Source organism: Pimephales promelas, chromosome 12 (assembly GCF_988280905.1).
Source record: "Pimephales promelas chromosome 12, fPimPro1.hap1.1, whole genome shotgun sequence".
Taxonomy (NCBI): domain Eukaryota; kingdom Metazoa; phylum Chordata; class Actinopteri; order Cypriniformes; family Leuciscidae; genus Pimephales; species Pimephales promelas.
The window spans coordinates 33,429,036-33,455,574 of NC_142780.1; the positions used below are offsets into that span (position 1 = coordinate 33,429,036).

At 36.9% G+C, this 26,539-nt stretch overlaps 1 protein-coding gene across 7 annotated transcripts in view; it reads left to right on the forward strand.

Moving 5' to 3' along the window:
* ubr5 (ubiquitin protein ligase E3 component n-recognin 5) overlaps positions 1–26,539 on the forward strand; it is a 59,866-nt gene that overhangs the window by 9,335 nt on the left and 23,992 nt on the right. For 3 of the 7 annotated variants that reach the window (XM_089118041.1, XM_089118043.1, XM_089118045.1), the window contains exons 5-35: positions 1,030–1,149; positions 1,981–2,251; positions 3,126–3,285; positions 3,389–3,538; positions 4,575–4,786; positions 6,066–6,185; positions 6,550–6,660; positions 7,258–7,412; positions 8,291–8,408; positions 8,647–8,831; positions 8,925–9,034; positions 13,168–13,280; positions 13,546–13,689; positions 14,335–14,446; positions 14,526–14,680; positions 14,778–14,975; positions 16,943–17,153; positions 18,150–18,276; positions 19,081–19,232; positions 19,318–19,413; positions 20,043–20,166; positions 20,251–20,348; positions 20,433–20,587; positions 21,316–21,407; positions 22,084–22,230; positions 22,424–22,542; positions 22,804–22,854; positions 24,296–24,422; positions 24,509–24,638; positions 25,523–25,683; positions 26,268–26,507. In XM_089118041.1, coding sequence (XP_088974167.1) covers positions 1,030–1,149; positions 1,981–2,251; positions 3,126–3,285; positions 3,389–3,538; positions 4,575–4,786; positions 6,066–6,185; positions 6,550–6,660; positions 7,258–7,412; positions 8,291–8,408; positions 8,647–8,831; positions 8,925–9,034; positions 13,168–13,280; positions 13,546–13,689; positions 14,335–14,446; positions 14,526–14,680; positions 14,778–14,975; positions 16,943–17,153; positions 18,150–18,276; positions 19,081–19,232; positions 19,318–19,413; positions 20,043–20,166; positions 20,251–20,348; positions 20,433–20,587; positions 21,316–21,407; positions 22,084–22,230; positions 22,424–22,542; positions 22,804–22,854; positions 24,296–24,422; positions 24,509–24,638; positions 25,523–25,683; positions 26,268–26,507 — 4,464 coding nt within the window. The remainder of the gene's footprint in view (positions 1–1,029; positions 1,150–1,980; positions 2,252–3,125; positions 3,286–3,388; positions 3,539–4,574; positions 4,787–6,065; positions 6,186–6,549; positions 6,661–7,257; positions 7,413–8,290; positions 8,409–8,646; positions 8,832–8,924; positions 9,035–13,167; positions 13,281–13,545; positions 13,690–14,334; positions 14,447–14,525; positions 14,681–14,777; positions 14,976–16,942; positions 17,154–18,149; positions 18,277–19,080; positions 19,233–19,317; positions 19,414–20,042; positions 20,167–20,250; positions 20,349–20,432; positions 20,588–21,315; positions 21,408–22,083; positions 22,231–22,423; positions 22,543–22,803; positions 22,855–24,295; positions 24,423–24,508; positions 24,639–25,522; positions 25,684–26,267; positions 26,508–26,539) is intronic. The other 4 variants (XM_089118042.1, XM_089118044.1, XM_039660827.2 and 1 more) reach the window with 4 other exon arrangements.

A 26,539-nucleotide genomic window follows, 5' to 3' on the forward strand; every position in this document is an offset into this window, starting at 1 on the left:
GAGCTGGCATGCAAAATATCTAAATTAGTTCTGTCCCTTCTGGTTATGATTGCTCTGGATTTATTTTGTCCTATTAAGTTTGTTTTAAGTATGCTAACTTTTCAACCCAGCTCATTTGTTTAGATTAAAGGTGTTGTAGGCTTTGGTTTGAAGACAAGTTTATATTTCTTATTGTGTAAGTGTTGCATGAATGCACTTAAATAGAAAACTCTCTATATGATGCAGTTATTATCCCAGACATGTAGCCTTTTATAGTTGCATGGCAAATTCTTTTGTATGATATTGTATAATATTCTTATTAATGACAGGGTGTTTACTTTAGGCTTTGATGGTTTAGATGGAAGTAACTCAGTAAATCTGAATCTACAGGCTTCAGAACATTATTATAGAGGTTTGGCTAGCTACCTTTTGTTGTCTGGTTTTATCAGCAATTTTTTTTTTATATTTGAAATATAGAAAAACAAATACACATGCTTGCTTATAAATTATTTATATTTTGCTGGTACAGACTTTAAAGACCTCATTTCATATGATTATTAATATTTTTTTTTAATTAAGAGATCTATGAAAAGTTATTGTAACTAATTCAATTCAAAACTTCAGAGTCTGAAAAGAGCATTTATACATCTAAGGGAAAAACTAAGCAGCAAAACAGCTTGTTACGAACATTATGATGGCTTTGCTTGAACTGAGCAGGTGGGCTAGTGTTTCTCTTCGTGTTGTTTTTGTGATTGAAGCTATGTTGCACCAGTGCAAATCCCCTTTTGTGAACTGCAAGCAATCCACAGTGTTTGTATATGACCTAAATATTTAGCGGGCATGATGGCACATGATTTAGGGGAAATTTTTAGCAGTTCCCTGCTAGCCTTTCCTACAGCTCTTGCCTGAGGAATGAGCTGCAGTCAGTTCTGATTCCCAAGGGTGTAGCCACGTTAGTCGCCCCACAGTACAAAAGGGCCGATTGGCTCTGTGATGGTCCCACTTGTGGGACTATAGGTTTGTAACTGATCTCCCATCTTTTGTTTCCAGTTCAAAGTTGAGCAGTGTCTCAGGGGCAGGAAGGAGCTCCAGGCCAGGCAGGACTAGTGATCCGCCCTGGTTCCTGTCTGGTTCTGACACACTGGGCAGACTGGCAGGCAACACCCTTGGGTAAGTTGTGGCAGGGCTATCAGAAATGCAGCCATCAGGTAATGTTGGCAGCCTCACAAGCAGTGGTGCCTTTGGTGATAAGAAATCTGTTTTAAAGATAATTTTGCTGTGTTTTGTTTGCATACAGTAAAAGTCCCCTCCTGAAAATATTCACACTACAAGCCAATTTCCAGAAATATTTGGCTTTTATATGTAAGACTCTAAATTACTAAGCAAAAATTTTAATTAAACTGCTAGTAGAGCTGGGCAATATAGCTCAATTGTAATAAAAATAACTAAATTCAATCTAATATTTTTTTTTATTTACTATATATTTTACATATACGTGTGTGTGTGTGTGTGTTTTTTTAATGAAACATAAAATGGAAACATGGTCATTACAAATTAGATTGAAAATGTTTCATTTTAAAATGTGCAAATGAACAAGTAAAAATATTTAATCATTTTCATTTATGAACAAATATAAAATACATGGTTATAAACTATTCATATTATATAATTACTTTGAATTATTATATATATAGTATAATATTGTAATAGCAACATGTTGTTTTGCTAAAACATTTAAATATGAAAAATTAACATTTGAGTCCCCATGCAAATTAATCTTAAAACTGATTCACAGAATTAAACTTGCACTTAATCACTTTTTTTTCCTTTACAATGAAGTTTTAATCAGACACTATTCAAAAAACTCAGTCCTAATGCTCTCATATTCACGAGACAAGGAATGTAAAACTAGTCCCTAAACATGGTCCTTTGGAGTTCAGTAGGACTCGGAGAGTATCTTGTTGGCCGTATACTGATCCTGATTGTTGGTGTGCCTGACAGGAGCCGCTGGAGTTCAGGAGTAAATGGTGGCAGCAGTGGCGGCGGGGGCAGTGGCGGCGGAGGCTCAGGAGGAGGCAGCGGGAGCGGAGGGGGTGGTGGAGGAGGTGCTGGAGGAGGCGGATCTTCAGGCCGCTCCTCCACAGCAGCCCGAGATTCACGCAGACAGACCCGCGTGATCCGCACTGGCAGAGATCGAGGCTCCGGCCTGCTGGGCAGTCAGCCACAGCCGGTAATACCAGCCTCTGTCATCCCAGAGGAGCTCATCTCTCAGGTAAACTCTTGCTTCAGGAGGCCTGTTCATTATTTCTGACTACTTAAAAAAACTTTTGCTGATAATTTACTCACCCCCATGACATCCAAGATATCCATGTCATTCTTTTTTCAGTCGAAAAGAAATTAAGGTTTTTGATGAAAACATTCCAGGATTTTCTCCATATAATGGACTTCAATGGGGTCCAAACGGTTCAAGGTCCAAATGAGAGTTTCAGTGCAGCTTCAAAGGGCTTTAAACGACACCAGACGATGAATAAGGGTCTTATCTAGCGAAACCATCGGTCATTTAAAAAATAAATGCGTTTCATCAAAAACCTTAATTTCTTTTCGACTGAAGAAAGAAAGACATGAACATCTTGGATGACATGGGGGTGAGTAAATTATCACCAAACGTTTTTTTTTAAAGTGAAACTACTCCTTTAAGCTGGATGTGCTTACCATGGGTCTATTTAGTAACTTGAATGTAATTTGTACATAAATCACAAACGTTTTTTTTACACTCAACAGCCATTCATTTTCAACTGAGAAACATTAGACATAGTTGAATAATTGCTGAAATAATTTTAGTAAAACAACCAGGGCTGCAACCAAATATTATTATTCTACTTAATTGGATAATAAAGCTTTTTTTATTGCCCGTGTTTTATTGGAAAATAATTTAACACATGTAAATGCTTGCTAAACATTGTGTGTAAAGGTATAAAAATTTAAGTACTACAATATACGGTTAGTTTCATATAGCTTTTCACATTAATAAAATCTTTGAGAAGCATAAATTATAAAAATATAATACACACAGTTAGCATGCATTTATATTTAATGTTTTACACATACAGGGAAATTTCATAATCCGTTGCCTCTTCTCTAACCAGGCCCAAGTGGTTCTTCAGGGAAAGTCCAGAAGTGTCATTATTCGAGAGCTGCAGCGCACAAACCTTGATGTGAACTTGGCTGTAAACAACCTGCTGAGCAGAGATGATGAGGATGGAGATGATGGAGATGACACGGCCAGCGAGTCCTACTTACCTGGAGGTAGACAGGCACTGTAGATGAGTCTCAGTTAAGACTGTGACATTTTTACCTCTAACAAACAGCAATACCTTTGACATTGACAATACCTTTCATACTTCTACAGAAGACTTGATGTCCCTTCTAGACGCGGATATTCACTCCGCCCACCCTAGCGTGATCATTGACGCAGACGCCATGTTCTCTGAGGATATCAGCTACTTTGGATACCCCTCTTTCCGACGCTCTTCCTTGTCTCGTCTCGGCTCCTCACGAGGTAAAGGCCAAAACAGTCATGCTTGCATACACTCAGTGTTATGGCATCATTCAGCAAGATTTGTGCGACAACCACTTTGTTCTTTGTTAGCATTGTAGTTTAATGTAAATGTATTACTTGCAACACATTCATGCAGATATGAAACCTAAGAGGAAGGTGAAATATATATATATATATATATTTTTTTTTACTTGATTGAGTTGAACAAAATTATCCAAGCCAAGACGGAATCATATTATGAGACACTTAAATTCAAAACAAAACACTTAAAACAGTAGAAATCATTATAAAACTGATATTGCAGACACTAATTTCTGATTAGCATCAGCTTAATTCTATTGTGACGTGTCAAGTTGCATTGCTGAAACTGTAAATTACTGAAATTAATAACACCGCTTAATAAGTTTAGGGCATGTCCCACTCTATTTTTCAGTCAAATCATGTGCAAAAAACAAAACAGACTGGATATAACTTAACCAAATTATGTTAAAAAAAATTGTTTTCATAAACCAGCATCCATGGCTATCAAATACCTTGCTGCATGTTTGTGTTTTGTGTGAGTGTCTGTGCTTTGAGAGAGTGTCCAATTGTCCTGCATGGTCATAGTCGTCGTTTCCCCTAATGAGCCCTCTGCGAAAGGCCCTGCAGTGCAGACAGTCACCAATAAGACCCTGCAGTTTATACCCATACATCTCAGCAAACGCTGGACACCCGTCAGCAAGATTTGTCCGCTGCTAATGCAACCCAGCAGCTGACAAAGCCAGTTATTACTCAGTATAGTGTCTATATGTAGCCCAATCATTTTTAAAATGGGAACCATCACCTAAATGGTCATGGATCCTTTTCACCAGCGGTGTCATTTACGGCACAATGGTCAGTTGTTTCTGGTGGTTGGTGTCACAGAAGGACAGCAGAATTAATTTTTATTACATATAATAGTCACTATCTAATTTGTTTTGAAATCTCACTATTCCGAGGGTCTTTCCCAGAGAGTGGCTTACTGTTATCCCACTGGTGTGACCCTATTGCATACCAGTTCTCCTTCTCCCCTTAGAGAGAGACTCTGAACTGCTCCGTGAGCGGGAGTCGGTCCTGAGGCTGCGAGAGAGGAGGTGGCTGGATGGAGCCTCATTTGATGCGGAGCGTGGCTCCACCAGCCGCGAGGGAGAACCGAGCCTTGACAAGAAGAGCGTGCCGCTGCAGAGCCCTGTCACTCTGGGGGAAGAGCTCCAGTGGTGGCCTGATAAGGTGGGCCTTTAAGCCTTTACTGTCCGAGATTGCCTGATGTTGGATTACTGTGGTGCATTTCAAGTTGTGATGGATTTAACAGAAAATTTGACCAAAAATGAAGGTTTTCAGTAACTCGACCTCATGTAGTTTCAAACCTTTTTGACTTTATTCTGTAAAATATAAAAGCTATTTTGAAGGATGTTGGTAAGTGAACCATTTCAGGACCTATTGATTTCCGTTTGTATGGTCAAAACGTACAAAGAAAGTCAAAGGAAACAGAAACTGTTACCAACATTATTTTGTGTTCAGCAGAAGAAAGCACTGCATAAAGGTTTGGAACAACATAAGGTAAATGTAAGAGTAAATTATGAAATTTTCATCATTTTTGGGTGTACTGTTCCTTTAAGGGTTAATTTAGTTTGTTTATTTTTTTGGAGCCTAAGTCTTATTAAAAGGCTGAAATGTTTTTTTTTTTTCGAGGGAGAAATAGTTTGGCATAATGTTTCATTCTATTTATTTATTTTGAAAAGTTAAGCAAACTGGTCAGCCTTTTCGAGTCGGTCACAGTGGTTTTAGCAAAAGCCATTTTGGTGGCTATAACACCCGTTTAGATTCTCATTACTTGATGTCAAGGCCAGTTTTTTAAAAAACATTTTTTTTTATGTGTCAATTGGTATGTTAACCCCCCCCCCCCCCAATTATTTTAAGTTGAAAGTGATTAGTCTTCATTAATTTTTTATATTTTTCTTTTCCAGTTTTTATTTTAATTCTAAAGTTCGTAATTCAAAATTCGTAATTTTGTGTTTTTTTTTAACAACGTCTATGAAGTTTTTATTTATTTATTTTTTTTATTTCAGTTTTAGTACTTCAAGTTAAGCTAATTGAAAATGAGAAATGTTGCCTTGGCAACTAGCTAAAATAATTTTTTTTTCTCAATTATTGGTGATTTTCTATTTCAAGTAACAAATGGTGGTTTTATTTTTAGTTAACAACCGTAACCCTGATTTTTGGAGTTAATCATTACTTTTTATTGGTATAAGCGTTTTTCAGAAACTAATTTTAGATTGCATTTAAGAACTTTGGATGAGAATTTTAAACTAGATTCTTTAAATATATATATATTTTTTTTTATAATCATGCACATCTTTATTTGACCTTTCAATAATTTAATGGCCAGTCTGCTTGGACAATACTTTAGATTATTAGTCTCCATATTCCTTGGATCCGTTTAGTTCTTAATAAATAATTTATTTGTATAGTTGCTGAGTTCTGTATCCTTGGTTGTGTGATCCTTTAGGATTATGTAACAAAGTTTGTCAGCATTGGGGCTTTGTACTCGGAACTGATTGCCGTCAGTACCAAAGGAGAACTCTACCAGTGGAAGTGGAATGAGCCTGAACCTTACCGAAACGCACAAGTAAGATTTGCAATGCATAATGACAGATAAGGTTTTTTATGTTTAAATTTATTTTTACCTTTTATGGACATTTTACCCTTTTTATAAAGCCATTTTTCTGACCTAATTAAATGAGTGCATCTTATTTCAAAATTCTTACATTTAATAAATAAATTCATTTAGAATAATACACACAATAGGGCTGTTACCAGTCAAATGAAATCGGTATTGACAAAATTAATCTTTGCTAAGCAGAAGAAACACAATCTGCCTCTGAAGTGGCATTTAGATGCATTTACACAGACTGTTTGATGCAGCTCATAGGAACATGAATGCATTTAACCTGCAGTTACAAATGCATAAATAATGTTTTGTGCTCTCATAGAATCCTTCTATACATCACCCCCGTGTCCCTTTCCTTGGCTTGACCAATGAAAAGATCACCCACCTGTCTGCCAACAGTATCCGAGCCACTGTGGCCACCGAGAATAACAAGGTAAGACGACATTGTAAAATCACTTTACAAGAAGGTTCCATTTGTTAACAAACATGAACTAACAATGAAAATTTTTCTGAAGCATTTATTAATCTTGGTAAATGTTAATTTAATCATTTTCTAAAATTCTTGAAATCTAAATTTTTATCTGTTAATATTTAATGGAAATTAAGTAACAGATTAATAAATACTGTAATTAATGTATTGCTCATTTTTAATGTTAAGTAATGCATTTACATTAACTAATGGACCTTATTGTAAAGTGTTACTGACATTTTATTAGAGTGGGTGAGAAGAAAATCCTTGGACAAGAGCTGGCAGAGACATTAAGATTGGGTCACACTTTATTTTACTTTCTTTGTTACACTTGTATTTAATATCGTAATAACTATAAGTTATGCACAAATACATGAAACTAACCTAACCCTATAATAAATTCATTTAGTTAATTAATAATACTTAAATCTATAATTGTAACAAGGACATATTAAAATAAAGTGTACCCTAAGAGCTGGTTGCAAAAATCAATGATGCACAGTCTCTTACCAAAAGTGTCCTCAGACCTCAAATTTCCATTAACCAATCTGTATTGTGTAGGTGGCGACATGGGTGGATGAAACTCTGAGCACTGTTGCTGCTAAACTAGAACATGGAGCACAAACGTTCCCAGAGCTGCAGGGAGAGCGCATTGTCTCTCTGCACTGCTGTGCCCTGTATACCTGCGCTCAGCTGGAGAGCAGCCTTTACTGGTGGTGAGTTTACAGCAGGGGTGTCCCAACCGCTTTCTAAAGGGGGGCTAGATTTGATGTTGTGGACACGCCTGGGGGCCGGATAATTATTTCTAAATAATAAAAAAAAATACTAAATAAAAATAAAATCAATATTTTTTTTTATTTCACTCTAAAATTAAAAAATATATGAAGAGTTCAGATGCAAAAGCCTCTAAATGCCATTTGAAATTTTCTTCTAAAATGACCATTTTTATCAAGCTTGTGTATTTAAGTTCAGTAATTTCACTTAAATGACAATTAATAGGTAATCGTCATTGCCATTTAAGTGAAAGCACTGAACTTAAATATACAAGCTTGATAAAAATGGTCATTTTAAAAGAAAATTTCAAATGGCATTTAGAGGCTTTTGCATCTGAACTCTTCATATATATTTTAGACAAATAATATAAATATATAATATGCTACAGTTTAATGTAAATATATATTTTTTACATTACAACTGTAATATTTATTTATGGATGTCTTCATTTCTTTATTTTCAAACATTGCTTCTCATTACAAGTTTGGGTAGGTGGTTGGCACGGGTTCCCAAATGCACGTTAAAGTGACTCAAACTCAGAGTAGATACAGAGACGAAGTTTGTATGTAGCATTTATTGCGGCACTTTAAGAGGCTGCAAACAACGGCGAATGAGCTGCTCGCGTGTGAATGAACACTGCCACACTTCACTCTGAAACACACTGTGCATGTATTTATTTATTTCAAGATTTAGCCTTCGAGATTTGATAATGACACAAACCATGTCACGATTTTGGCTTATTTCAATTTATCGTGTAGCCCTGGTTTGAGCTGTTCTGTCTGTGATCTGTGAATAAATTCTGAATTTCTTTTTCCTCCAGGGGTGTTGTGCCTTTTAGTCAGCGAAAAAAGATGCTTGAAAAGGCCAGAGCCAAGAACAAGAAGCCAAAGTCTAGTGCAGGCATCTCTTCTATTCCCAACATCACAGTAGGAACTCAGGTGAGGAACATGCTTTGGTGGAGGTCAGAAATGTTCTTTATTTGTAAAATTTTCTAAAGTTTTTAGAATTACCTTATTAAATGTATCGCTGTCATCTTTTGTTGAATACTTGTATTTATTTAAGCAATCAGTTACCAATGACTTGTTGATAACATTTTATATTTACACTGCATCTGAGATAGGGCTGAACATTTAATTGCTTTTGCTATAATATTGCAGTATAACTTTCTTCTCTTAGGTGTGCCTGAGGAATAACCCTCTATATCACGCTGGTGCCGTTGCCTTCTCCGTAAACGCGGGGATCCCTAAAGTGGGCGTCCTGCTGGAGTCCGTGTGGAACATGAACGACAGCTGCCGCTTCCAGCTCCGCTCACCCGAGAGCCTGAAAAACATGGAGAAGAACACCAAGACACAGGAGACCAAGTAAGATGGCCGTTTTTCTATGGCCATACACATGCACCGAGGTATTTCTGCTAAAAATAAGATGCTGATGAGTCTGCTTGTTCTTGTCGTCAGGACTGAGAGTAAGCCAGAGCTGGTGAAGACGGAAATGGGCCCTCCGCCCTCACCAGCGTCCACATGCAGTGACACTTCCTCCATCGCTAGCAGTGCTTCTCTGCCCTATAGTATGTACACTGAATTGCTAAAACCATAAGCTGCTGTACAGGGTTTATATGGGCCCAAAAACTACCCTGTGCATTTCTACTATTATTTAGCAAATTTTTCTGTAGTTTGTTTTAGTCATGGTTTGACAATAATGATGGCCCAGGATCAGTTTTAAATGAAATGGTCACCCTCCCAATTAGGCGTGTGCTGCATTTTTGTTGATTTGGTTTGAGCACATGTATAACAAGCATGTTTCGCTTTACTCTCGTGGCCTTGTTCTTCTTTTTCTTTTTTCAAATGCATAAGTAGCATAAGTAGTAAGGACAATTTGACTTTTATAATATTTATTCAGATTAGTGATAAGAAAACATGCAGAATAAGTGTTTATTTTATTGCAGTCTTTTTGCTCCTGTAGATTTCAATTGCAGTACATATCTTTTACATTTTCTTCTCCTGCACTGAGTCTGAAATCACGACTTCAGCAGCTTTATATACGCCAAACTTTATGGTTTTATTCTTATCTGTATTCTCAAGGGTTTTTTACTTTGGGGTTTGTTTATATATCAGTGAGTGATTTAAAAAGTGATCTCAGAAATCCTTTTTTAAAAACGTTGACTAAACATCATTTTGAACCTTGTCTAATCCCAGCTTTAATTCTGATTTCTGTTTAGTAATTGTATGCAAATTACTGCATATTACATTGGATAATGTTTAATTTATTTATATATATATATTAGTGTTGTCAAAAAACTCGGTACTTCTGTACCAAGTCGGTACTAAAAAAAAAAAAATGTTACGGTACCAGCTTTTCTAGGTACCGAGTACCAGGTTAATCCAGTTCTGTTCTAGACGCGATGTCTGAAACGTGCACAGTTGCGTCCTCTTCATAACGTTGATATGGCTCTCTCTCTCTCTGAATCCACTTGTTGAAACGAAAGGAGGAAAGAGCCACATATGGAAATATTTTGGATTAGGCTAATGTCACGTTGCCATAAGAGGCCGATTACATGCAAATTCGCAATTTCAAATATAGGCGTGATTCAAGCGCGCTCCTAATAAAAACTCGTTGGCGTTGCATAGCAACGACAGACGCCGCGTGAGAGCAAGCGCTTTGGAAAGAATAGGCACGCGCAAAAATATGATTAAAAAACACGCGCGACATGTGAACGGCCTCTAAAGTGCTTTCGGGGTAGTTTTACGAGTACATGAGCACAGTAGTATCTACCCGACACCAGAGTACTACTGGTATTAGTATTGTCATTTAATGTCAAGGCGTATTCTTGCCTTTATAACTCAGCAGGTTTAAAAGGCCTTTTTAAAATTAAATATGAATGCAGTTTTAGATCAATAAAAGGACAGTCAAGTCAAATAAAACATGTTTTATGGTAATGCTACAAAGATACCATTCATAAACATTACTTAGTTATCAACACATTGAGTGAACAATATATTTTTACAACATTAATTAATGTTTGAAAATTTTATTTATTACAAACACCTGATTGTTCATGTTTGTTCACTTAATTCATTGTGCATTAAATAAATAATGGATTAAAACTTTACAAACAACTTTAAAAATGTGTTAGTGTATAATGTTTATTTTAGGTCATTTTATCTAATCTTTTTCTAAAGTGTTTATAATACGAATGTACAGTTTCCATACTTGTAACCGTGATAAACACTTAAATATATGTACATTTAAACTAAGCTTTGGTACCGAAATTGGTACCGAGAACCGTGAATTTTAACTGGTATCGGTACCGAATACTGAAATTTTGGTACCGTGACAACACTAATATATATATATATAAACATTTTCTGAAATGCCATGTTTAATCATGTAAATTAAACATTATCCAATGTAATATGCAGTAATTTGTAATATATATATATAATAATTTCTAATGCAATCAATCCACTGGGAAAGCTTTGTGAAATCTATTAATTATTTTTTTCAACCATATTTAGTAGGGGTGTGCAAAAAAATCGATTCACATTTGAATCGCGATTCAATCTTTACCGATTCAGAATCGATTCATAGAATTCCAAAAATCTATTCATAGGCTATATTTTTTAATGGCGTGCAGGGGCGGAGTGGCAATCGGGTAAGTCGGGACTTTTACCGGTGGTCCGGTAGTGTTTCTATGGTTTCGAGGCTGCGAGGGCCGGTCTGATAAATAGTCATTGCAAGTTCTTGCCGCCCGCTGGTCAAACTGTGCAGCCACTCTGCTCAACCCGTAAATAAATGCATCGATCCGCAGATCTGTTTGAGTTCTGTAGATCTTTTGCCAAGCGTGTCAGAGGTGACGGGTTCTAAACCGCACTCGTATAGTTTTTTCTCTCTCTCATCAAAACCGAATATGTTCATCACGTTTGTGTGCATTTTATTTTGTGATTTCACCGGAGTCTCCACAACGGCGATAGATTGAAGCGCGCGTCCGAGAGAAGACTGCGTGAGACACAGAGAACACTGTATCCATGACACTGATCGCAGCGGACACGAGCGCTCAGCTTGATTTCAAAAACAACAGGTCTCTTATTTAATAGCGAACTAAATGAATGCTCTGCTAGTTAACTGGAGATACCCGCAAATTACGCGCCTATGAACGACTTCACTGGATGTAAACAAATCAATCTAGACTAACCATAGATGTTACCAGTAGCAGTGGCTTTTTTTAAATCTATTTAAAATATTTTCGCAAGGGTTCTATGAAATTAGTATATATTTTTAGGAAGTTCAATGTGCCTAGTCGAGTTCACATTTCAACAGTCAACCTGGTAGCTGAAGTAGGCCTACTCCTTAAAAACCACATTTAGCATAATTGTTTGTTTGATCTGACTATAGCACTTTAAAGCTAAATGTAAAAGCTTTTTATTTAAGTTTTATGGTAACACTTTACAATAAGAACTAATAATATGAACACTTTAATATGAACTAATAATGAATAGCACATATACAGCATTTGTTAATCTTTGTTAATGTTATTTTCAACATTTACTAATACTTGATTAAAATCTTGTTAACATTAGTTAATGCACCCTGAACTAACATGAACAAACAATGAACAGCTGTATTTTCATGAACTAACATTAACAAAGATGAACAAATGCAGTAACAAATGTATTGCTTATGGTTGGTGCATGTTAGTAAATACATTAACTAATGTTAAATAATGAACCTTATTGTAAAGTGTTACCAGTTTTATTTTAAACTTGAATTAAATGTATTTAAAAGCTGGCCAAAGCTTGGCACTTCGCACTTTTTAGTTGCAAAAGTTTTTATTTTTGTATGAAGACATATAAAGTAATATCAAACTTTTCTTTTAAATTATGTCTACTGCAATCAATCACATAGGAAAAAGTAAACTACATTTATGTAGACCTGCGAATCGTTTTTTGAATCGAGAATCGTTTTTGAATCGAAAATCGATTTTGAATCGAATCTCGAGACAAAAAATCGGTATCGAATCGAATCGTGACATTTTCTGAATCGTGCACCCCTAATATTTAGTAGTAGTAGTAGTTGTAACCCTTTGTCACTTAGTCACAAGTACCAGTGAAATTAGCCATCAACCTGTCCATACAAACATATATACTATATGACAAGAGGGTAGACTGGACAGGAAGACAGGGAATTGAGGAAAACAGAGCATGACATGAGGAGAGGTGAGGAGAAAAAAAGGCAACCCCCATTGTAAGGAGTGCATTGTAAAAAAAAAAAAAACGCCTCAGCAACATTAGCACCCAATCAGGACACTCTACAACATGAACAAGACTTGCAACAAGGGTGGGGAGTGTGGGATGGAGGGAGCCTAGCACAGGCAAGCAGACCCACCTGTCAAACTGGGGGTGCAAAGCGGCGATGAATGGGGTGTGTGAGGGGTGATTGCATATCTGTGTATATATGTAAGAGTTCATGTATGTCTAGGCCCGGAGACTCACTATGCCTGGCATCATAATCTAGCTGACTCTATTACAGCAAGCAACCATATTCACCAGTGATGGCTTGCTGTAATATTATAGAGTGTCGGCTTACAGCTGGCTTTAACTAGAGCCGTTAAACATTCATGTTTGATCTTTTGTGAGATGCCAAAAGATACTAAGATGCGGCTGCAGTGTTGTCTTTGCTAACCGATTACCTGCTGTGCTACAGAGCGAAGGCGCTCAACACCGGCTCCAAAAGAAGAGGAGAAGGTGAATGAGGAGCAGTGGCCTCTACGAGAGGTCGTTTTCGTGGAGGACGTTAAAAACGTCCCCGTGGGAAAGGTGGGTGCAGGCGTACACGTCGGCCAGCTTGATCCAGTGAAGACCGTAACTGCAAGCGAATAATATTTCTCCACTGTGCTTAATTATCCTCATTTATGCATAAACTTTTCATATAATAAGAATTTCCAATTATAATAGATGACATTTATATAAGCATACTGTGTTTTTCTTGAGACTTGGTGTTCCTGTCTGTTTTATATCTGGTCTTTGTGTGATGCTTTGCTATTACACCTCATTTGCAACAGTTCTCTCTTTTGAACTCAAGGTGCTAAAAGTCGATGGTGCATATGTTGCTGTGAAATTTCCAGGGACGTCGAGCAGCGTGAGCAGCCAGAGCGCAGCTCCCACTGACTCTGACCCCTCCTCACTGCTGCAAGACTGTCGACTGCTCAGAATAGATGAGCTGCAGGTAAACACACACTTGCAGCTGTAAAAGTACACTGCCTTTTGCAGAGTCTTAAAGCATTGGTGGATAATTCAAAATGAGATAAATGCACCATTTTAGGCCTAAATTATTGTTGTTATTGGTCTATAACAGGGCTTTTCAAAATTTTTAATGTCAGGAACCCTAAATATTACTATGCGAGGAACCACGTTTTGTAAATTATTTTATATAAAAAATATACTGTTTAAGATTTTTAAATATACTTTTATACTGAAGCAAATTATTAAAATATTATCTGGAAAATGTTTGATTGACCGCTTCTATATGAGATATACTTTTTACAAAACCGTTAATGTAATAAGTTAATAATTTTTTTTCCTAATGTTAAATTTGTTTTTGTTGAATTCTCGTTTAAATTGTTAACGTTAAATTTGAAAATCATGATTTCTTATTGGTATGTTTTTATGGTTAATGGACTGCATTTATATTGGCCACCAAAGCGCTTTACATTCTGCCTCACATACCCATTCACTCACTCATTCATATATTACAAATATATTTTAAGTGCTTGGACCCCAGTTTGAAATCCTTTGGTCTATATAGATATTGAAATATAAAAACAAACATGCCTGCATTTTTAACTGTTACTTTTGTTCCCCTTTTGAACAGGTTGTTAAAACTGGTGGAACACCAAAAGTTCCAGACTGTTTTCAGCGCACACTTAAAAAACTTTGTATCCCAGAAAAAGCAGAAATTTTAGCTGTGAATGTTGACTCCAAAGGTGACTACTGTTTTCAGATTTATCAGACTTCATTTTGTTGTGAATGTGCCCTGTCATTGACGGCTTTTGTGTCCTGCAGGAGTTCATGCTGTGTTGAAAACAGGCAGCTGGGTACGGTACTGTGTCTTTGACTTGGCCACCGGAAAAGCGGAGCAGGAAAATCACTTCCCTACCAGTAACCTGGCCTTTCTCGGCCAGAGTGAGCGTAATGTGGCCATCTTCACTGCTGGCCAGGTGAGACCATTACACAGCCTGATGCGTTTCATAAACCTGATGGGACTTCCCATTTCTCTTTGCCTGTTTTAACTTTCTCATGTTTGCATATCCTCAGGAGAGTCCCATCATTTTGAGGGATGGTAACGGCACCATTTATCCCATGGCTAAAGACTGTATGGGTGGAATACGTGACCCTGATTGGCTAGACTTGCCGCCTATTGCCAGTCTAGGCATGGGAGTTCACTCGCTTGCCAACCTTCCCACGAACTCCACAATCAAAAAGAAGGCAGCCATCATCATAATGGCCGTGGAGGTATGCTATACCAGCCTGCTAAAAATAGACATTAGTTATTTAGAAAAAAATTAAAGATTATTTAGATATATTTAGGGGTGCATTTAAAATAAATCAAATAATTTGTTCTCCTAAATAAAGAAGAAATTTACAAGAAAAATGTATATTTATTTAATACAATAAGTAAACTCTTAAATTTCTGTTTCAAGCTGTATTAATTAATGTAAAAAAAATAATCAGAAAAAAAAATTCTGCATAATGCAGGACTTTTAATGAGCAATCCAGAAATACACAAAGACAATTTCCTACTTCTTGCTGTTCTTTCTAAAAAGAAAATTTTTAAAGAATTTTACAGCAAACACATTAAAAACGTACAACCATCTAAAACATATTGCAATACTAACACCGTAAAGTAAGCGTTGTTATAATTCAACTGATCTGTTTTACTTTATAAAGTGTAGTGCTCATATTAATCGTGTTAAATCATCGCCTTTTTGAAACTTAAGTCCCAAATAAAACTACTTAACATATTAAAGGCTAAAAATCTACAATACGAATACAATCTGAGTTATATTAATAAATGTTCTGGTTCTTCCAAGATTGAAGCTCAAAACACTGCATACATCCATCATAAACAAACTCCACGTGCTTCCCGGGGGTTAATAAAGGCCTTCTGAAGCAAGTTTGTGTAAGAAAAGTAAAATTCAATCTTTTGGTTGCAATCCTCTGCCATAATAAAGCTTGGAAGAGCCAGAACATTTCTTATAATATAACTCCGATTGTATTTGTCTGAAAGAAGAAAGTCGGTGTATAGGATGGCACGAGGGTGAGTAAATCATGGGGTAATTTTAAAGTGAAATACTCCTTTAACTCTTTCCCCGCCAGCGTTTTAAAAAAAAGTTGCCAGCCACCGCCAGGGTTTTTGACGATTTTCGCTAAATTTGAATGCCCCGCTGAATATTTTCTTCCATGAATATATGAAGATGATATATATAAAAATAAAGATCTGAGCCTCTGCTTTTAGGCAAAAAAACCCTTTTTATTTTATCTTCATCTGTTCTTTTTTTATTGCCTCTTGAACAGAGGTAGGTTTTGTCAAAAACACAACATTTTGGACAAAAAACTGAGAAAAAGGTATTTTTATCAAACAAGTGCATTTAAAAGCAGAATACATTCAGATGTTGTTTCCTTCATATATAAAACTTTCCAAAATAAATTAAAAACATAAAATAAATGTAAAATATATCAAATTTCCCAGGATGTAAGGGAAATGTAACTTTTGCAATAAAACTTCTGCCTCTGCCTCTCTGTGTTCTACCTGTGAATAATGAATAATGAATAATTGGAATTACAATAAACAGGCCTAGACACACACACACACACACACACACACAAATACATATTACAATGTGGTAAATGTGCACAAAGAGAGAAATAATTTGACAATTACACCTTCATATTTAGACAGCCACACATAAATGCCTGCACACACAAATACATATTATAGTGTCATAATATTATACGATCTATCTGCGGCACGTCCATGGCTAGAACTTTCTGTGACAACATGTGCATCTCTCTCACTGACTACTTCGTCCCGATCAGATTCAGAATTATCAAATAAAGAGTGATCGGACTCCGAGTCCATTAACCTCCAGTACTTCAGCCATATACCTCTGCATTGTCTGTCTGATACATTCTCACTACTCCACTGTTTGAGACGATTGCAATCTGTTTCTCTGATCAAAGAGTTGCGCATTCATTCAGGACATGCGTGCGGGTCTTCCTTACCGTATACCACCTAAAACACGGATACCCGGAAAATTCCGTGTTTGGCGCAGATGCGTTTTTTCATTAAACCCGGAAAATTCCATGTTTGGCGGGTAAAGAGTTAAGGACCAGCAGGGAAATTTTTATTCGCACATATGCTCCTAAATAAATGTTTACAGTATTATGATTTCCGGTTGATTTAATTTTTTGCCTTTTAGAAGCAGACACTGATGCAGCACGTGCTGCGGTGTGATTACGAGGCGTGCAGGCAATACCTGATCAGTCTGGAGCAAGCAATGCTGCTGGAGCAGAACCCACACGCTCTCGATGTTCTGCTGAGCCACCGCTGTGACGGAAACCGCAACGTCCTCCACGCCTGCGTCTCCGTCTGCTTCCCCGTCAGCAACAAGGAAACCAAGGAGGAGGAAGGTAAGCTTGCATTTCTTTAGTGATATTTTATATATATGTTTACACATACACATTAACACACTCATACGATGTGCATTATTAATCGTTTAAAGATAGAAATCTCGATACACAATCTTATTCCTTAATGACAACGATTCTATTATGTCTATGAAACCTTTGACAGGTACGATCACAGCGAACATTTAGATCTGCGTTCTCTCTGCCACTGACCCACAGATATGAAACGCCTTCAAACAAACACACAGGATCATTATTTCTGTGTTGCAGTAATTCAATTTATCACAGAAGTACTGGGATACTGTAGCGACCAAAATAGCGTAAATCACCTTTTGAAAGTAACTTGACACTTCAAATAAAGATGAAATTATTACTTTGTTGCGCCGGTAGGACTGTTAAAATAATTATTTGAGTAAATCATTTGTGGTAATGAAACAAGTGAAGTCTTAATGAATGAGTCGTTGAATCATTTAAACCGATTAGTTTTTTTCCCATATTTTACGTTTTTAAAAGACTGCTCCAGCAAATAATATTTTGTTAGAACCTCTAGTAAATTATATATATTTTTTTTGTCTATTCAGAATCATGATCTCTATTTAAAACAAAAAACTAGTAAAGATTTTTTTCAATTTAAAAATACTTAGAAATATAGTTTGTTTTGCTGTTTTAAATGTCTGTATAGTTTATTAATTTCAGTTTTATTTTATTTTTTTACTTCAACTTTAAACAAACTGAAATAAAAAATTATTTTATATTTCAGTTCATGAGCTATATTATTAGTAAGTAAAGAAATTGTTTTTCTCGTTTAACAATTTTTATTAGGTTGCTTAAGTGTTTATTTTAATTGATGATAATCACTATAACATGGAGCTTTATAGGCAATTTTTAGTTTTCTGAGATGACAAGCGAGGCAGCACATTAGGTTTTGAAACACAACTGATGTTAGATTGTTATGAAACCCAGCCTGAGATGACTTCATTGATGTACGATGTGTTTCAGAAGCAGAGCGGTCCGAAAGGAACACGTTCGCTGAGAGGCTGTCTGCGGTTGAGGCCATTGCCAATGCCATTTCAGTGGTATCCAGCAACAGCTCCGGGAACCGCACAGGGTCATCCAGCAGCCGAGGGTCAGTATTCAGATTCACTGGGATACAGAAAAGCATTTCACCAGAGGAGCATTAAAGAAAAAAACTCTTAAATTTTACACAAACTCAAAAGATTTTTGGTGAAAATTAAGAATGGAGCGAAATGCATAAATTAAAATTGTTACTCATTATCTATATTACATTTACATGCATTTAGCAGACACTTTTAACCATAGCTGCTTTTTAATATTGCATTCAAGGAGGGTTTCAATGTGTCCTTAACCTATAATTTAATCAAACTGAATTAAAAAAAATGTTAGGACCATAAATCAAATCTTAAAGGGTATAACAAAAGTCTAATCATTTTAAGGGGTCTTAAATTTGGGAATGGATAAATAGGAATCACGATATGTCGTAATGTCATTGTTTCGACAATCTTATTATTCTGCCCTCCTTCTAAATACATAATTATCTTAACAGCAAAATCAAATATCGATAGTTTGTATGTATTGGCATTTAGGCATAAATCAATTTCAATACTTTGTATTTTAAATACATGTCTTAAATATTTTAAACTTATTTGTGTTGCAACCTGTTCAAATAAATAAAAGAATCTTGAGATATTATTTTGAGATTGAATGGTTTGGCTCTTTATGGATATACAGTATTCATTTTATTTGTGCCTTAATTTTTTTCAAGTCTTAAAAAAATGGAAACTGCAGAAATCCTGTCAAGGTATACATTTTATTAGTTCATTTATTCACAGGGAATCGAACCGCTCGAGTTTTATTTGGTTGTTGATGTTGTACAGTAATTTCACATTTGATTTTATTCTCGTTTCTGTAGCTTGCGTTTGAGAGAGATGATGAGACGCTCCCTCCGCGCTGCAGGTTTGGGCCGCCACGAATCCGGCCCTTCCTCCAGCGACCACCAAGACCCGGTTTCGCCCCCTATTGCGCCTCCCAGCTGGGTACCAGACCCTCCACCAATGGATCCTGGTGAGTTCTGCAGTTCTTGGGCCATAACAGATATATTGCATGCATGCTATAGCCTGATGTCTTACAAAACCATTTTCTCCACTAGACGGTGACATTGATTTCATCTTGGCCCCTGCAGTGGGCTCCCTTACCACTGCTTCCACAGGCACCAACCAGGGACCTAGCACTTCCACCATCCCAGGTACGTGAACCGGCCTCCCAAAGGTCTCTCTACAGCAGTGGTTCTCAGCTGTTTTGCTCAAGGACCCAGATTTTACAATGGACATCAAGTGGTGACCCAAGTAGACAGTGTTAAGGGCCGTTCACACCAAGAGAGATAACTAACTATATTAGCATCCACACGAATGGATGGCACTGTTCTGTTTATAAGTGCGTTTGTCGTCTGCCACTTTGAATGCTTGAGCCTTTTAAAGCAGGATGGGTTCTGATTGGCTGTTAAAGTTTTTCATCTTTCAATAGCTGGATAAAATTATTCTGAAAGTTATTCTAACTAATATATATATTATAGTTGTGGTGGGAATTTTAAAACTATCTTTATCGTTATTGTTGTGATCTGGTCTTTATTTTATTTTCATTGATATATAGTTTTTGTTTTAAATTGATTTATTTAACTGATATATAAATTATGTACATTTAATTTCATGTACCAAAATGGTTTTAGCTAACAATATTAACCTTGTTTCTGAGATTCAGAATAGACTTGCAACCGGTTTTTGGGTCAAGATCCCTCCAGTCGAGAACCACTGCTCTGTGCCATCATTCAAAGCTTTTTTTTTAGCAAGTTTTCAATCTTTCTTGTGTCTTCTAAAGGACCTTCATCTGAACCATCAGTAGTGGAGTCTAAAGACCGTAAGGCCAACGCTCACCTGATACTGAAGCTAATGTGTGACAGCGTCGTCCTGCGACCTCACTTAAGAGAGCTGCTCTCTGCCAAGTACGTGGCCCTGCTGCTGCTCGAAATCATAGTCAATCTACTTTTAGCTCTCTTTTGAGTGTTTATATTGCTGTTGTTTGGTAGGGATGCTCGTGGAATGACCCCATTCATGTTGGCGGTGAGTGGGAGAGCTTACCCAGCAGCCATTACTGTTTTAGAAGCAGCACAGAAAATAGCCAAAGGTGAGGACATCGATGCAGTTCAACTAAATTAGATGCACGTTTCAAAACCTTCAGAGACCTTTAGGATCTTGTGTTCTTGTGCAGCTGAACCGGGGCTTGGAGAGAAAGAGGATGCGGCGTCAGTGTTCATGGAGATGATCTGTCCTTCAGGCACCAATCCTGATGACTCTCCCCTCTACGTCCTGTGCTGTAACGACACCTGCAGCTTCACCTGGACTGGAGCAGAACACATCAACCAGGTACAAACCCTACAGCCTTCAATGGACTGTGATAACGACATGGAAATATAGTGAAGAATAATAATAAAAAAAACACAAATGCCACAGCCTTTAATGGACTGTGATAACGACATTGGAAATATAGTAAAGAATAAAACAAAAAAAAAAAACATTATAATGCTTTACTTTATAATAAATTGTATACCAAAATTTAACCACATTCTCTCTTCTGATCAATGTAATCAATTTCTTGATTCTTTGATATTGGAGCAAATGGGAATGCAAAAATTGCATTTGTTATAGTTTCTGTTGATTGCTATAGAATAGATGTTTGCTGCTGCTGAGACGAACCCTGTAAATGTGAAAAGGGTCAATGAGCAATGCAAAGATATTCCAGTCCACCAGTGTTATTAATCTAAATCAGTGGTTCTCAACTAGTGGGTTGTGATGACATAAAAATACAGGTTAATTTGCAGAAAGGATATACATGGTTTGTGTTTACCATGATGAGTTATGAATTACTGTCTTCTTAAACTCATTGAAATTTAAGAAACGTTTAAAATGTTTTTTTTTCTAAGTTTATGGTATTCATAAACATATGAATGCATGTTTTTTATGGATTTCATTTTTGCTTCTTTTTAAAGATATTTTCAAATGTATTTATTACATTTAAAAAATAGTTGGGAAGCATTGATCTAAATGACTTCTTGAGTGGCACTGTGTGATTAACTGAACTTGTTTGTTTGCAGGATATCTTTGAGTGCAGAACTTGTGGCCTTCTGGAGTCACTGTGCTGCTGCACTGAATGCGCCAGGGTTTGCCACAAGGGTCATGACTGCAAGTGAGTGCAAAATTAACACTATAATTTTCACCATATGCCTCTTTCTGGAAGTAACCAGTGTTATTGTCATCTAAAATGTATAATAATAACAGTAATACTAATTTGTTACGTTTATATTATGCTTTTCTTGGCATTCAAAATGCCGAGAAAAGCACAGCCAAATTGTGCCAAATTCCCCCCCACTCACCAGCTATCTATTAAAAATAGTAAAAAAAAAAAAAAAAAAAAGAAGAGAAATATGGCTTTGGCAACAAACTGAAATAAAAGGAGTTGAAGTACTAAAACTGAAATAAATATAAAAAACAAATAAATATTTAAAGCTAAAACTACAAATTTAAAAATGGAAAATAATATTTTTATATATTATATAAGTATTTAAAAAAAAATTACTGTTGGTTTATTACTGAAAGCTGTACTTTACAAAAATACCTAAGCATCTAAAAGGATAGTTTAATCTAAATAAATAGATTATTGAACTGGACTATTTTCATGGTTGTCGTATTGTGTTTTTAGATTAGCATCATGTTGACACCAATTTAATCAAATGAGTTTCTGCTAATGTAAAGTTTTCTTATCAGTTACTCCATTACATTTCAGTTACTGTCCCCTCTAGAAGACAGCCGCTTAGTTCGCTAGGCTTTAAACCAGTTATTCATGCTTCTTGTTTCTTCTCCAGACTGAAGAGAACGTCTCCCACCGCATACTGTGACTGCTGGGAGAAGTGTAAATGCAAGACTCTTATCGCGGGCCAGAAAGCAGCTCGTTTGGATCTGCTCTACAGACTGCTGACCACCACTAATCTGGTTACCACTCCTAACAGCAGGTGTGTTCACTAGGAAATATTGCGCTATATGTGTTTAAAAAAGGAAAAAGCTGCCTTTAAAAAAAGTAAATTCCTGTCCCAAATTTCTGTTGCCAAACCATTTTATGGGGTCATTAGGGCAACATCTTAGGTTGATGTTACCCATTCTGCGTCACAAACTATTTTTTTCTCTATTTTTGTTTGTGTCTGATAGGGGGGAGCACATTTTGCTGTTTCTGGTTCAGACTGTTGCAAGGCAAAGTGTAGAACACTGCCAGTACCGACCACCTCGCATCCGAGAGGACAGGAACCGGAAGGCTGCCAGCGCTGAAGGTGTGTCTTTGAGTAGGGACGTGACCTGAGGCAGGATTGACGAAAGTCTTAAAGTCAAATCTATTTAGGGTCACTTCATGTGTTTTTACTGATCGGATAGCTATCCGATTTGTTCAAACGGTTGCATTTACACTTGGCCACATAAATGTGTCTCCAAAAACTGATATAAATCCGCTTTTAAGTTCCCACTCTATATGCAAATTTAACGGAGTTCACGTCAACAAAAGCAACAGATAAGAGCTGCATTTTATTTATCATCAGCTAATTTCAAGATCAAAGACCGCAATAGGAGAAAGAGCGGCATCAGCACTGGTAAGATATAATTTAGTCTCACTACTTTTGATAAAGATGATTGTGTGTTGAGCGTCTGCGAGTTTGCATGTCGGCTTGCTGAAGAGATTCTATGCGCGTTTCAGTAGCTCTGTCAGATCTGGCTGTAACGTCATGTAGCTTATTACACGCTCACTCGTTTTATTTATTTGTTTACATTTTTGGAGGAGTAAAATTTACATATGTGGTTTCAACAACCAGATGCATTTACACATCTGGAATGAGCCTAAAACCAACTCCTGAAGTGGTATGAGTGAGTGAATTTAAATCCGTCTCGAAAGCGTTTCGCAGGGCATTTACACCTGGACTTTTCACGATCGGATAGCAATCCGATCAAAGAAATCCATGAAGGAACTAGGTGTAAACGGGCCCTTATATGGTACTTTTCACAATACACATTGTTTAAAAGCAGCTTTACAGGAATCGTGATGTTAATATCTTCATGCCTTAGTCATTAAAAGCAACGTCTCCAATTGGGTTAGTACTGAATGTTGAAGCCAGCAGTAATCTGTAAAGTAAAGACCAATAATCTTTTACATAATAGATCACTGTTGTCACGTCAGAGTAAATAAGTACAGGGGTGGGACAATGAAACTGAAACACTGGCCCATGTATTGTTGGTTTCACTCACCTATATATGCATGGCCTTGTGGCCAATCTCCATTTGTTTTTGTGCATTTCGTTAGCTTATCTGTGACCATTTGTTGCGTATCGAGAGCTCTGGAATTCAGGGTAATGTCGGCATACACCACAGAGGACAAACAACATTCAACAGGAGTAACTGTCCATGCAAGAGGAAGCTGTCTGAAAGGGATGTCCATATACTAACCTGGATTGTATCAAACAAAAAAAAAAACATAAGGAGCTCCAGAGTCAATGTTCACGGTCGGGCTGCTATAGCCAAACCTTTGGTCTCTTGCGCCAATGCCAAATGTTGGTTTCATTGGTTCCAACAGTGCAAATCTTGTGGTGTGGACAATGTGAGAAACGTATTGTTCTCCGAATCCACCGTCATGGTCTTTCCCACATCCAGAGGAGCGAGTCAGAAAATGAGATGTCTGAAAACACCCTACACTATACCAATAAATTGTGTTCTAATTAAAACCAGATGTTTGTTTCATTGTCCAACTCCTGCAGATGTATTGTCATGTTTTAATGCAAAATTACACAATTAATTAAAAACAACCCACTCAATTCATTGAACATCTTCCATTTGAGGATTTAAAACCTAGATTTTATCCTAACTTTACTAAATTATTTACAATGATTTTTAAGATTATTTTCAAGAATTATTCCTAACTTTTCCCCACAATGCATGAAAATAAAGAAATTCTCTCAAGATACTTTCTCAACTTTTCAAGTATTCGTTTAGAAGGTTTTTTTTTTTTTTTTTTTTTTTTTTAAATGTGTCTCTGTCTTTCAGACTCTGATATGCCGGATCATGACCTGGAGCCTCCACGCTTTGCCCAGCTGGCTCTAGAGCGTGTGTTGCAGGACTGGAACGCGCTGAAGTCCATGATAATGTTTGGCTCTCAGGAAAACAAAGACCCGTAAGTAAAACATTTTATCTATCACCACAGGCAAATTTCATTGGACCTTTCATGATTTAAAAAAAAAAAATATTGTATTATTCTAGGCTAAGCGCCAGCAGCAGAATCGCTCACCTTTTACCGGAGGAGCAGATGTACCTGAACCAGCAGAGCGGCACCATCAGGCTGGACTGTTTTACACACTGCCTTATTGTCAAGTGTGCACCAGACATCACTGTGAGTGGAAGAAACTGTTTTACTTTCCATTCCTGGAAAAGTCTCTGTTGTATATTTTTGAAGTTATGCTCTGCTCTTGTCAAGTCACCTTAAATTTATAAAGTGCTTTTTACAATTTATATTTTCAAAGCAGCTTCACCGTAATAAACAGAAAATAACAATAAATGATTTAAACTTCCTCAAATATGAGTCATTCTGCTTTGAAGAAACTCAAATATGAGTCATTCTGCTTTGAAGAAACTCAATTGAAGACTATTGAGTCATTATTCAGCTCAAGGTCAGTTCAGTGTTGAATCAGTTCAATAACTGTCAATGTCTGTAAATTATGAAACTAAAATATTTCATCAGCTATTATGTCGAGTAAAGGCCAGTTCACACCAAGGACAATAATTATAACCAGTGTTTCCGCTACATTCATTCTGCCATGGCTGGCTGCCACACCAAAACATTGCTGCTGCTAATGTTTAAATTTTTTTATATAAGTAGTTTACCAGATAGATTATTATATGTAGGCTTAATATAGTGTAGGTAGGATAAGCCTACCCATATGTATTTTATGTTGCTTAATTTTTCACATGCAACAGGTAAGCCAGTGCACAATGTATATTAATTTTCTGTGCATAATTTATTTATAACAGCACAGAGAAACGATACCATTGGAATCACTTTTGATAAGAGCTCAAGCATTTAACGTGGCAGGCGACAAAACTGCTGCAAGTTTTCACAAACTGATCTGAATTATTTAATAGAGTAATGGAAAGGTCATGGAAAAAATTTTGGGAACCTTGTCTAATGCTTAAATGTTTGTTAGCTTACGTTTTCATGATGCATGTTTCTTGTGCCATATTGAGTTGTGCTAACTTTCTTCTTTTGTTGTTCCCCAGTTTATTGACACTCTGTTAGGGACCCTGGTGAAGGAGCTACAGAATAAATACACCCCCGGCCGCAGGGAGGAGGCCATCAATGTCACACGGAGGTTCTTGCGCTCTGTGGCCCGAGTGTTTGTCATCCTCAGTGTGGAGATGGCGTCCTCCAAGAAGAAAAAGTATGACTTATTTAATGAACTTTGCTTTGTATTGTAGTCAATCACTGAGTTTTTATTTTCAAGTGACTTTCAAATCAATATATGAAATCGAATGCTTTATATGCAACAAAAAAATCATTTTATCTGATTCACGCATGTTGATTTTTACTTTACACAAATTTCTAAGGACACTTACATTATGATCTCAACTTTGCTGGTAAAACGCAGTGCCTTCTGTCACTTTAAGAATTGCACGGATCCAAAAGACTCGTACTCAAGCCTTTTATTTCTCAACTATTTACATTCATTTAAGACATAACTGACTATGTTTACAAGGATACTCGCCAAGACGGCCATTTTGATATAATTTTGTGTGAAATAGATGGGAAAGACACCTGACAGTACTTATTGTCAAGCTCTGCTGTATGTTGTACAGGTTATTTTGTTATAAAAACATTTGATTATGCAACACAACAGACATTATACAGCTCAGTGCCTTCATGCAGTGAATAAACCATCGGTTTGTTACATCTGCCTTTTTCATGCTATAGCCTTTCTAAACAATAATCACTGTTCACATTCTCTCTCCTGTGTATTTCCTTCAGCAACTTCATCCCTCAGCCCATCGGGAAGTGCAGGCGTGTTTTCCAGGCGCTGTTGCCGTATGCAGTGGAAGAGCTCTGTAATGTGGCTGAGTCCCTGATTGTGCCGGTGCGCATGGGTATCGCTCGCCCTACAGCGCCCTTCACTCTGGCCAGTACCAGCATTGATGCTGTGCAGGGCAGTGAGGAGCTCTTCTCTGTGGAGCCGCTGCCACCACGGCCCTCCCCGGATCAGTCCAGCAGGTGGGTGATGCTTTAGTCAGCCGCACAGGGTT